Raw genomic sequence first — 12,577 nt, forward strand, 5'->3', positions numbered from 1 at the left:
GCCAGCCGGGAGCCCAACACAAACACACACACACACACACACACACACACACACACACACACACGCACGCGTGCATGCACGCACGCATGCACGCACACACAGCAGGGCCAGCCTCCTCCCTGCCGGCTGCCCTGGATGCCACCAGCTCCTCCCGTCCCTGGGAAAGCCCGGGCCTGCACCCAAGGCCCCGCTCGGCCGCCAGGTCCCTCTGGGCCGCCAACTGCATCCCAGGACACGCTCCCCCGCCCCGCTCACACACTGATGCGCACCCAGAGCCGACCAGGGCAGCAGCGTCTGTAACAGCAAAAGCAGATGGTGGCCTGAGTGCCCATCGGGGGGCTGGTTCCCAGAGCTGGCTCACCCCTGGCTGTGCCATCGCAGAGAATGAAAGCACCCCACATGGAAATGCCACAGTAGGGGGGGGAATGCAGCAGCATCTCTGGTGGGACAGCCCTGGGGACCCACGCAGATGCTCACTCACAGAACCATCAACCCGAGACCCCAGAAACAGTGGTAGCGGGCCTCGGAGGAGGGCAGGGGTCCTAACTGGGGTGGCTCTGCCCCAGGGGACACTGAGCCATGTCTGGGGACATCTATGGTTGTCATAACTGGGGGTGTTCCTGGCGTCGCGTGGGTGGAGCCAGGGAGGCTGCACCACGCCCCACGGCGCCGAGGACGACCCACAGAGAATGACCCCGGCCCTGATGTGTGCAGCCTGAGGGCCACCTTCTGCGGGGTGGCAGGCAGTGTGTCCCTAGAGACTGTCATACTGGGTGAAATCAGTCAGAGAAAGACAAGTATCACATGATATCGCTTATGTGTGGCATCTAAAAAAAAAAAATGGTACAAACGAACTTATTTACAAAACAGAAGTAGAGTCTCAGATGTAGGAAAGAATCCTATGGTTGCCAGGGGGCAAGGGAGAGGGAGGGATAAATTGGGAGATTGCGATTGACATATACACACTACTCTGTATAAAATACCTGGCTAAGGGCTTCCCTGGTGGCGCGGTGGTTGAGAGTCCGCCTGCCGATGCAGGGGGCGCGGGTTCGTGCCCCGGTCCGGGAAGATCCCACATGCCGCGGAGCGGCTGGGCCCGTGAGCCATGGCCGCTGAGCCTGCGCGTCTGGAGCCCGTGCTCCGCCACGGGAGAGGCCACGGCAGTGAGAGGCCCGCGTACCGCAAAAAAAAAAAACAAACCTGGCTGATAGGGACCTGCCGTGTGTAGCACAGGGAACTCCGCTTAGTACTCTGTGGTGACCTATGTGGGAAAGGAATCTTAAAAAGAGGGGATATATGTATGTGTATAACTGATTCACTTTGCTGTGCACCTGAAGCTAACACAGCATTGTCAATCAACTAGACTCCAATAAAAACTATTTAAAAAAAAAAAACAACCCTCACCATGTGTGAATCCACTGTGGGCCTCATTGGGTGCGTTTCACTGTAAAATGGATTTTAAAACAATTCCTAAACATGTCTGTCTCCAGATCCCCACTTACCCCAGAGCCCAATTCCAGAGAAGGGGCCAGGCCAAGGACTCTGCCTTTTTTTCAGACACGTCGTCATCCTTTGCTGTCACTAGAAAAAGCCTCTGCAGAGGGGGGTGGGAGTGGGGGGTGGGATGCAGGGAGGCAGGCGGGGGGCATTCGTGGTTCTTCAGGGCGGACGTGTGCCCCGCATCTCTGGGGTCCGTCTTCCATGTCGTGACAAGGCTCCTCCTTAGCCAGCATCCATTCTGTGCCACGGCCTCCACGGAGGCTGGATGTGCCCATTTTACACCTTTTATTCATTGAGGCCGAGCTGGAGACCTTCTGGGTTCCCCAGGGCCACCGGGGTAGATAGTGAGACCCCCGTCTGCAGAGGAATGGCAGCAAGTAATTCCAGTGCGTGGGTGTGTGCCAGGCCCTGATCTAACGGCTTTACATGTTGTATTGCATTTAATACTCACGATGACCCTACAGGGAAGGTTCTGTCCCCCGGGTAAGGATTGGTGGGGGGGCACAAGTACAGAGCCACTTGGGCTTTGGGGCTTTGGACCAATCCTCTGCCCACCCTGCGGCCTTCTCCAGGGCTCTGGTGTCCCTGGGGGGCAGGGGGCAGCCCTGAGCCGACTTATGTCTGGAAGGAGAGAAGATGGGGGCCGGACTCTGTCGTCCAGGGGCCCGTGTGGCATCAGACTCCTCCTCCCATGGGCCGTGTGACCCTGGGCGGCCCCCTTCCCAGCTCTCAGCCTTGGTTTGCCCCTCCTTACAATGGGCTCCCAGCCCCTCGTCCATGGGTTGCTGGGAGAAGGGGGGGCAGGGGCTCTGCGGGGAGGTGCAGGGGTCCTGGGAGTGGAATAACCCTGCCTGCCGGCCCTTGACCCTCTGGCCCTCCCCGCAGGCATCTCATCCCCGGTGAAGAAAACAGAGATGGACAAGTCCCCTTTCAACAGTCCGTCTCCCCAGGACTCGCCCCGCCTCTCCAGCTTCACCCAGCACCACCGGCCCGTCATCGCCGTGCACAGTGGTGAGCACTGCGGGCCCCGGGCGGGGAGGGGCGGCTGAGCCCTCTAACCAGGCCACTTATGGCTGGGGAAGTCCCACCGGCCATCTGACCACGAGTCCTATTGCTGTAGCCTCCCACCCGGGCAGGAAAGCCTGCAGCTGCCATGGTAGAGAGCACCTGGGCCTGACTCTTTTGGGGCCTCAGTTTCCCCTTCTGTACATGGAGGTGCAGCCCGGGACTCACCCCTCAACCTGCTCCCCATGTGTCATACTCAAGCGGCCCACCGACGGACCCGGGGGCAGAATGGCCGCAACAGGAGGCAGACACCCAGAAGGACACACACAGGCCACACAGGGGTACGGGAGCTCTCAGCCACACAGACAGGAAGTACCACGCTCACAGCGTGGGGTGTGAGCTGAGCCCGTCACCCGTCCACTGGGCTCATAAACGTCCCCCTCCCAGGGCTGTCCATAGGACCGAATGAATTAAATCAGAATGAGTTAAATAAGAGCTTGAATGTCACCTGTTGCCCCTTGGTTGTGATAATGATGATTTAGTTCCATACAAGGGCAAACACACATACAGGGCAGAGGCAAACATCAAAATAGCACAACAGTTTAGACTAGGAGCCAGCCAAGCAGGCCCCCCCAATTGCCACTGTTCTTGTAAATAAAGTTTTATTGGCGGAGGGCCACACCCATCTGTTTACATGTCATCTGTGGTGGCTTTCAGGCAACGACGGCAGAGTTGAGTAGCTGCATCAGAGACCCTATGGCCTGGAAAGCCGAAAGTAGTTACTGTCTGGCCAGGGGCTAGAGAGAGAGGAAGGGGGAGTGACCACTAGTGGACACAGGGCTTCTTTTGGGGGCAGTGAACTGGTTCTGGAATTACGAAGTGAATATACTAAAAGTCACTGACTTGTTCAGAAAAAGAAAAAAAACAAGCAAATACCACACTGGAATATTACTCAGCCATGAAAAGGGGTGAAGCACGGACACTCACTACAACGTGGATGGACCTTGAGACCACAATGCTCAGTGAGAGAAGCCAGACACAGAAGGACCCACAGTGTGTGATTCCATTGATGGGAAATCCGCAGACAGAGAGTGGCTTCCTGGTTGTCAGGGGCTGGGCGTGGTGCTAATGGGGACGGGGTTTCCTTTCAGGGGGATGAGAATGTTCTAAAAGAGATTGTAGTGATGGTCATACAGCTCTGTGAATGTGCTAAAAAAACACAGTGAATTGTACACTTTAGAAGCATGGACTTTATAGTGTGCAAATAATATCTCAATTAAAAAAATATATTGACCCACCAGCCATTTATGGAAAGAGTTAACCAAGCCCCGGGTCAGGGTGTGGCCAGTCAGGCTGGGCTCGAACCCTGGGTCTGCCACCTGCTTGCTCTGTGGCTGGGGCAGAGGACATTCCCTCTGAGAGCCATGGTCATCCTCTGTCTTTTTTTTTTAATTTTTATTCAGTAGTCAGGACTTCCTCTGACCACAGCCGGGAAATGTTCTCTCTGATTTTTTTAAAATTAATTAATTAATTAACTTATTTATTTTGGGCTGTGTTGGGTCTTCATTTCTGTGCGAGGGCTTTCTCTAGTTGTGGCAAGTGGGGGCCACTCTTCATCGCAGTGCGCGGGCCTCTCACTGTCGCGGCCTCTCTTATTGTGGAGCACAGGCTCCAGACGCGCAGGCTCAGTAGTTGTGGTTCACGGGCTTAGTTGCTCCGCGGCATGTGGGATCCTCCCAGACCAAGGTTCGAACCCGTGTCCCCTGCATTAGCAGGCAGATTCTCAACCACTGCGCCACCAGGGAAGCCCCCATCCTCTGTCTTAAAAAAAGACGTGATGGGAATTCCCTGGCGGTCCAGTGGTTAGGACTCAGCGGTTTCACTGCCGAGGGCTCAGGTTCAATCCCTGGTAGGGGAACTAAGATCCCACAAGCCAAAAATAAATAAATTTAAAAAAATAAAAATAAATAAAAGTGCTCCAAGGGGTGATGCTAGAACTCTGTGGGGTCACAGGAGGTTCATCGAATCCGGGCGTGTAAATGACAGCAGGGCCTGGTCGTGGCAGATGCCACTGGGCCGCCACATATTCGTATTATTAAAGGTGCCGCAGCGTGGGCGTGACGCACACCCACAAACACAGTCACTCTGAGACAGGGCGGCCTGGCGGGAGCCCCTGGTGACCACTGCCCCCCTCCTCTCCACAGGGATCGCCCGGAGCCCTCACCCGTCCTCGGCCCTGCACTTCCCCACCACGTCCATCTTGCCCCAGACGGCCTCCACCTACTTCCCGCACACGGCCATCCGCTACCCACCTCACCTCAACCCCCAGGACCCGCTCAAAGATCTCGTGTCGCTGGCCTGCGATCCGGCCAGTCAGCAGCCTGGACCGGTGAGTTTGGGGGGCACGACCTCCCTGGGGCCCTGGCGCGAGTGTCAGGCAGCCCTTCCTCCGCCAGGGCAGCTTCTGTTTTACAAACGGCGGGGTCCACAGCCCCTGGAGCCAGACCGGGTGGGAATGCAGGCTTTTGCAGATGTCTGAGCGGACGGTATTCTAGGAAGCCCCCAAATCAAACACGGTTACGGCTGAGCTCAGGCCGCCTTTGGCCAGACTTCCACCAAAGCTTTTGGTGTCCAGAGCCTTTCAGATCTGGGAACCGCGGGCGAGGTGGTGGACGAATGAATGCGTACGCGCGGCAAATGCGGGGAGATGCGTCTAGGCCGCCCATGAGGTCCAGCGATGCTGTTTAGGAGGCGTGGAAGCAAAGCCAGTGGGTACACAGTAGCCTGAGGAGGCAGGGAAGGCATGGCGATCCCAGGATGCTGGAGGCCTGCGGGGTCAGGCGAGCACCGGGCACCCACCAAACTCGTCCCGGCCGTGCCCACCAGGCCGGTCCACAGCCCCGGGGTGGACGGCAGCCCGAGGCGGAGGGGCGCCCGCCGCCTTAACCACCTGTCTCTCTGTTCCCCCCAGTTAAGTGGAAGTGGCCAGCTCAAAATGTCCAGTCACTGCATTTCCGCTCAGATGCTGGCACCCCCGCCCCCCGGGCTGCCGCGGCTGGCGCTCCCCCCCGCCACCAAACCCACCTCCGAGGGAGGAAGCTCGTCGCCGACCTCGCCCTGTAAGCACCCGGGAAGGCGTCCCCGAGGGGCCCCTCCCCTCCCCGGCCCTGCCTCTGGGGTCGGGGTCTCAGGCCCAGCCCGGTGGGTACCGGCGAGTTTGGTGGGTCCCCAGATGGAGGCCTGGGGCCCACGTGGTCAGGTCCACACAGGGCCAAGGCAGCCTGAGGGGATGGCCAGGGGCAAGTCTGGGGTCCGCCCCCATTGGCCGAGCGGCCTGGGGCCCCCGTGTCCCCCCTCTGGGCCTCTAAACCCTCTTCCGTGCAACAAGCAGCTGGCAGTGGGTGAAGATCTCAAAGTGGAGGTGGGAGGGCCCGACCCGGCCCCCAGAAGCCTTTTGTCTGAGGAAAGTGAGAATCTGTTGTGGTGATGGTGGCTCTAAAATCAGGACGTCTCACATAGAAATTCCAGAGTTCCGGATTCTCCGGGGAAACTGGCCCCAGTGGGCCCTGTTCCTGCTGGTAATCTGGGCTGGGCCACATCTTCAGACAGGACACACCCTGCCTGCCCACCTGACCCCAGGAGGCCCTGGGTTGGCTGCCTCGCCTTCTATAACTTTCTGCTCTCTGGATGTGGGTCCAGGTGGTAGCCTGGTGGGAGACCCTGGCTTGGTCTCCTAACCTTGTAGAACTTTCCACCCTCTGGATGTGGCTCCAGATTATGGCTCACCAGCCCCCAGGGCACCTCCCCCTCCCCCGCCACCCCCAACCCCAGTCCAGGGCTGCTCCAGGCTGGGAAGAGGTTCCTAGAATTCCCATCCTGGGGTCTATCTACCCCATCAGTGGTGGCTCTGCCCCCAGCCTCTCCCTAAATCCCCTTCCTCTTTGGGCGTCTCTCCCTCGCTCCCCAGATGAGATTCCTCACCCCACCCAAGCAGGAGGGGCCAGCCCTCCCATCTGGGCCCCATCGGCCCCCCTCCCCGCATGCAGCACCCCAGTATTTCTTCCCCAGCATCCACTGCCTGCCGAGACCCGGGGCAGCCTCACGTGCAGACGGGCTTTCTCCAAACACCATGATGGAGCACAGGGCACTGGGTTGCAATCCTGCCCCTGCATCTCGCTCCCTGTGTAACCTTAGGCAAACGTCCTCCCCTCTCTGAGCCTCAGTTTTCTCAGCCGCAGAATGGGAGAGTCACCAGAGGGTGGTGGCGAGTGAGTCAGTGCAATAGATCAGGGAGAACATTTAGCGGGAGGCCGGGTGCAGAGGACAGAGTCGGCATGCGGCGCTGGCCTTCACCTACTCTCCCTGCTTTCTCATCTGTGAAATGGGCATAATGTTCACGTCTGCCGCGTTGAGGCTGCCGAGGGTTAAAATGGGATAGTGCCCAGTGCCTGGCTTACAGTGACGCTTAATAGACGAGGGAGAAACATGGATTTCTTCTCCTTCCTCTGCACCGGCTTCTGAACTGCAGGTGCAGCCTGCTTCCCAGCCCCCACCCCCAAATCCCCCAAGCCTCACCACCTCCCACTTACCTGCGCTCTGGTGGAGACCACATGGGGACCCTCCCGCCACCCCCGTCCCCTCCCCAGCCTGGGTTGCGAATCATTCACTCACCGGCAAAACATAGTGCGATTAAAATATAATCATATATATATATATGTGCACACACGCAGCCTTCCCCATGCCCTCTCCAGGAGGGAAATTAATAAATAAAACGCCCTCAATAATTCATGGCCCCCCACGCGGCGGGATGCAGGCCGCAGGAGCAGGATGGACCAGGCAGTGGAACACTGAATAATTCACAGGCGGTTTCTGGATTATGAAACTTTCGTCCTGCACCTACCCTCTCAGCAGACACCTGCCCGCGTGACCCCGGGGGCCCGAGACCGTGGGCTTTTCGGGGTGCCTGGACCATCGGGGGAGGGCGGCAAGCTCGGAGGCACCGGCTGCTGGGTATGAAGGCCCGGCTGTGTGACCCTGGGCAGCGGCCACCCTCTCTGGTGCTCCCGCGTCGCCCCCGCGCTAACGGGCTTTCGGTCTCTCTCCTCCCCGCAGCCTACTCTACGCCCGGCACGTCCCCTGCAAACCGTTCCTTTGTGGGATTAGGACCAAGGGATCCAACGGGCATTTATCAGGCACAGGTAGGGGCCAAGAGGCCGGCTGGTGGGGGGGTGGGAGGGGCAGGGCAGAGGGGCCGGCCTGGGCGCGCAGGGAGAGGCCGGCCTGCTGGGTCCCGTGCCGCCCCCGCCAGCCGCACCCCTGGCACGCTGGCCAGCCTCCCAGCCCCTTCCAGGGCCTCGAGCCCACGCCCGGGGACGTGGTATGGCCCCAAATCCTGCCAGGGGACACTCCTGGCAGAGCTGCTGTGGGGCTGGGATTTTCACCGCCCTGGCCCCATTTGTACCTATGGGAAGACTGAGGCTCGCAGAGGCAAGGGGATTTGCCCAGGATCACACAGCGCGTCAGCCCAGGCTTTCAACCCCCCAGCCTGCATCCCCTCCCACGCCGGCCGGAGGGAGGGACCACAGGAGAGGGAGGGTAGGGGGTGCCAGAGGACCCCAGGACACCAGGGGCAGGTGGGAGACTGAGGCAGCCCATGGCAGGGGGCGGGGCCTCCTGGTAGGACACGCAAGCCCCCACCCCTGGCTCCAGCCTGCGAAGTGGGAGTGGGGCGGCAGAGGCGGGGTTAGCATCACTGCAGCTGAGTGTGCACCAGGGTGGGGGGCGTGAGGCTGGCTGAGGACGAGACGAGGAGGCTCAGAGAGGAGGAGTGAGTTGTCTGAGGCTGCACAGCAGTGCAGGGCAGAGCCTTGATGGGTCTGGAACTGAGACTCATGGCTCCCAGCTTCTCTCGGGGTGGGAGGTAGCCTCAGCCCCTGCCCACGTGTCCCCGACACCCGCCTTTGGGCCAGGGTCCACATCTGTGTTGCGTGCAAGCCGGGAGTGTGTTGGCAGGGGGTGTTCAAGGGTGGTGGCTGGACCCCAGAGCCGTGCTCCCTGGTGCATGTTGGGGAGGGGGTCACGGGACATAAAACAGCCAGAGGGCGTCACCAGCTGCCCCAGGCCCAGTGAGGCCCAGACACACAGAGAAACCTCTTCAGGGCTGCCCAGCATCTCCAAATCCCCAGAGCCATAGAGTATGGGGCTTTGTGGGGTCCCCAGGGGTCAGGATCGGATCCTCAAGCCACTTTGGGAGGGTCCCCCGCAGTGGAGTTCATGGGGAGGCGTGGGGAGGCGGTGGAGACGAGGATGAGACCAGAATCAGCCATGCTGACCATCCAGCACAGCCTGGACCCCTGGCGACCATCTGAGGCTGGCCAGGTTGCTGCTGGCAGCTCAGGGGGACAGAGTCGGTGGGCAGGACCTGGCTATCCCCCTCCCTCCCTGCCCAGACTTTAGCTGGGGGTGCTGGGGTCAGGGCACCAGGGCTAACTGCGGGGAGCTCTGAACCTGTCTCTTCTGGCCTTGGGCACCTCCTGGGAGTCTTTGAAGGGTCTGGAGCATTAGGGGACCAATTTTACCCAGAAAGGGCACTGAAAGGCCAAGACCACCCCACACACCCTCGCACACCCAAACTGTAAGTGCCCTGCTTTACAGAGCCCCAGCCAGGATCCAGACAGAGGGGGTCACTTGGTCAGTGTTACCCACCGAGCTGGGGTGGCCCCAGGATTCCCCGCCTTGAGTTTGGGGTTCTGTCCCGGCCTAGACACCCCTGCCCCCCGGTGCTCAGGGAGCCAGGCGTTGCCTCTCCCACCCCCACTTGACAGCCCTCCCCGCTGGAGGCTGGGAATGTCCTAATTGCTGCAGAAAGCAAAGCTAATAAAAGTGACAGGGAGGGGGCCCTGGCCCCTTAACCCTTCCCCAGCCTCCCCCCCACCCCATTGTCAACCCCTGCATGGGGGGACGGGGGACCACCCGGAGCCAATGGCCTGCAAGGGGAGGGAAACCAAGGTGCCAGGAGGGGGGCGCCTTTGGTCACCACCCCCCTTGGCCAGCAGGCCCCGCTGGGGACCCAGAGAGAGTGGGTCTGGGGCTGTGGAGGAACCTGGGGGTCGGGGGGGCGCATCCAGGGCCCTGCCCGGTTGGGGAGGGGTGAGAGCCTGGTGTCAGGTAGAGTAGGGTGTCCAGGCAGGGGCATCAGCACTGCCAAGGGCTGGAAATGATGGGGAAACAGCCTGAATGTGGAAGACCTCAAATGTGGGCTTTGGCCTGGGGGCCGAAGGGAGCCACTGAAGGGATGAGAGGGAGGGAGGAGCACAGCCAGGGCTGGGAGTTGGAAAGAACTTCGTGGGGCTGGTGGGGGAGGGTGGCACGGAAGGTGACAGACGGATGAGAGACCCCAAGGCTTATGGAAAAGGCGAGGCCCCCCATCTGGGTCTGGTGGAGGACCCCGCCAGCACCACGCAGGCAGGACCACGGGTCCCTGGACTAAGGGCACCCAAGTCCCCCGGTGGGTTCAGCCCCCCACCCCCGGCAGACCCTGGAAGGAGGGAAGGGTGGGAGGAAGGGGCCGTGAGACCCGCTCCCCGCTCTTGGAGCCCCTTTGCAAAGGGCTCGGAGCCCAGAGGCCTCTCCCTTCTGGCCCAGTCAGCACTTCCTCCGCCTTCGTTATTCCTGGCCGGTTGGCTTTCCTCTGCCCCCACCCCCGGCCCCTGCCCCGAAGCCTGCAGCGGCTTCTCTCCCCGCACCACCTGCCCTTGCATCTCCTGCCCTCCCCACAGTCAGTGCCTTGCCCCCGATCAATAGCCTCTCCCCTCAATCAGCGCCCCTGCCCCAATCGATGTCGGTTGAGCTCTCCCTGATCGATTGCCCGCCTTCTTCACCCCCTCCACCCCCGTCTCTCACCATCAGCCCCCCAGTCCCGAGCCACCCGTCACTTTGGCCCCCAGAGTGGGGCTCTTGTGGACTCTGGCACCCCCGCCCCCCCGCTGTGTGAAGGCGCCCACCCGGCCGAGCATTTTACACCAGAAGCTCTTTGCCCGTCGCGCCCATTCAGCGGACGAGCAAACCGAGGGCCAGAGGAATTTAAGCCACATGCCCAAAGCCACACTGGTGGCTCCAGCCAGGCCAGGGGGGTGCCAGAAGAGCCCAGAGCTCACTACTGGCACCGCGTGGCCTCTGTCTCCCCCTCAGCTGACGGGGGACGATGTCGAGTTGAGGGTGCCCCCCCCACTGCTATGGGCAGAGAGCCTAGGAGGGGAGGAGGCAGGGAGGAAGGGCCTAGGGGAGGCCAGCCACCACCAGGGAGGGTCACGCCCAGAATCTGTCTGGTTGCCAACGGAAACCAGACATGAGGTAATGGCCAAGATGAACTTGGACTTGGCTGGAGGTGGGGGGCTGGGAGCCATGGCGCCAGTTCGATGGGATGGCCCAGCGGCTGCGGGGTGGCCTGGTTGGAGGGGGTGCGATTGATGTACAGCAGGGGGCGGAGGAGCAGCGCTGCTGTGACCCCAGCGGGGTGGGGATGGGGGTTACCTACCCCCAGGCCCGCCCCACACAGGCAAATAGGATGCATTTCCAGGGGAAGGGTCTGTACAGTGGCTTCCCTGTGGAGACCCAGGCCAGAGCTGTCCGTGCAGACCTGGCCACCTGACCCAGAGCCTCAGTCTCCCCCTCTGGAAAGTAGGAGTCATGACCCCCTCAAAGGCCAGGCTAAGGGGTCAGCCCCAGGCAGGGGGACAGGCGAGGACTGAGGCCTCTCAGGCCTGAGTTCGAATTCTGGCTTCTCCCCTCCCACGCTGGTGGGCTTGGGCAAGTTACCTTACCCCTCTGAGCCCCGGTTTTCTTCACTGCAAAACGGGGTCGGGGGGCAGTAGTCCCTCTTTCATGGGGGTTCTGGGGGAACCGTTAAATGGGAAAATGTCACCCTCTGCGGGCAAGGTGGGCAGATCCCCTCCCCTATTTTATACTCAGGGCAATGAGGTGCGGGGGTGAGGTTGCCGGATTTAGCAAACAAAACCACAGAATGCTCGGGTAGATTTCAATTCCAGATAAAGGATTGAAAAGAAATAATAAATTTTTTTTAGCCTCAGTATATCCCAAAAGTTGCATGAGATGGACTTGTATTAACAGGTTTATCCGTAGTTTATCTAGAATCCAGACATCACTGTACATCCTGAGGTTTATCTAGCAGCTCTGCTTAGGGGCAGAGTCACTTGCCCAGGGTCACCCAGCCGGTTATGCCAGGTCTGGGATAGGGGAGACAGAGGTCCCAGGTCCCAGGGGGTAGGGGGGCCTCAGTGGGTATGGGCAGTGGCTGGCGGAGCCTGACCCCCCATCTCTCTCCTTCTCTCTCTTTCTCTTTCTCTGTGTCCCCCTCGGGCCACCCAGTCCTGGTATCTGGGATAAGAAAGATTTCTTCCCACGCCCTGCTCCTTCGTCCCGGGAATTGCGGGGAGCCACACAGCCGGCCCCCGGCCCACGTTTTCGGTGGCAAGCTAGAGCAAGCAAGAACACCCCGCTGACTCCCAGCCCGGCCGAAAGACAAAACACACAGACACATAACACACAGGAGGAAAAGAAAAAAGAAAAAAAAAAAGGAGAAAAAAAAAAAAAGACAAACGGGAAAAAAAACAAAAACAAAAGAAAACCACACATAAAAATAAACCCACCCAACCAAGAAGATAAAAGGTAAAGATGGCAACGCTTCGGACTCTCGGGATGCCGCGGCCGGACGGACCGGACTGGAGGGCCAGGCCCCACTGCCCCTGGGAGCGGGCGCTCGGGGCGTCCTAAGTTATTCATCTCCTCTCGCTGCTGCTCTGGGAGGGCCGGCCGCCCCCACCTCCGCCCTGGACCAGGTGAGCGCAGCCTGGTGCCCGTGCCCAGCCGACGGGGCAGGACACCCAGCGAGGCCGCCTCTCCCGCGCGCCCCCATCGCCACTGCCACCGGGACAGTGTTTGCCAAGTGGGGAGGCAGCCCCCGGGGGGCCGGCGAGGACCCCGGCGGCAGGCAGCAGAGGCCACCGCGGAGGCTGGGGTGGGCAGGGGTGCGACAGGGGCAGAAGAGGGTTGC

The 12,577-nt window shown here is 60.5% G+C and overlaps 1 protein-coding gene across 6 annotated transcripts in view; it reads left to right on the top strand.

Moving 5' to 3' along the window:
* NFIC (nuclear factor I C) overlaps nt 1–12,577 on the top strand; it is an 82,292-nt gene that overhangs the window by 53,286 nt on the left and 16,429 nt on the right. For 2 of the 6 annotated variants that reach the window (XM_067734279.1, XM_067734274.1), the window contains exons 7-10: nt 2,386–2,511; nt 4,710–4,894; nt 5,477–5,624; nt 11,893–12,151. In XM_067734279.1, the coding sequence (XP_067590380.1) occupies nt 2,386–2,511; nt 4,710–4,894; nt 5,477–5,624; nt 11,893–12,026 (593 nt within the window). In that variant the 3' untranslated portion in view covers nt 12,027–12,151. Of the gene's footprint in view, nt 1–2,385; nt 2,512–4,709; nt 4,895–5,476; nt 5,625–7,617; nt 7,704–11,892; nt 12,152–12,577 lie in introns of those variants that run through there. The other 4 variants (XM_067734275.1, XM_067734276.1, XM_067734278.1 and 1 more) reach the window with 4 other exon arrangements.

This window comes from Pseudorca crassidens, chromosome 3 (assembly GCF_039906515.1).
Source record: "Pseudorca crassidens isolate mPseCra1 chromosome 3, mPseCra1.hap1, whole genome shotgun sequence".
Lineage (NCBI taxonomy): Eukaryota > Metazoa > Chordata > Mammalia > Artiodactyla > Delphinidae > Pseudorca > Pseudorca crassidens.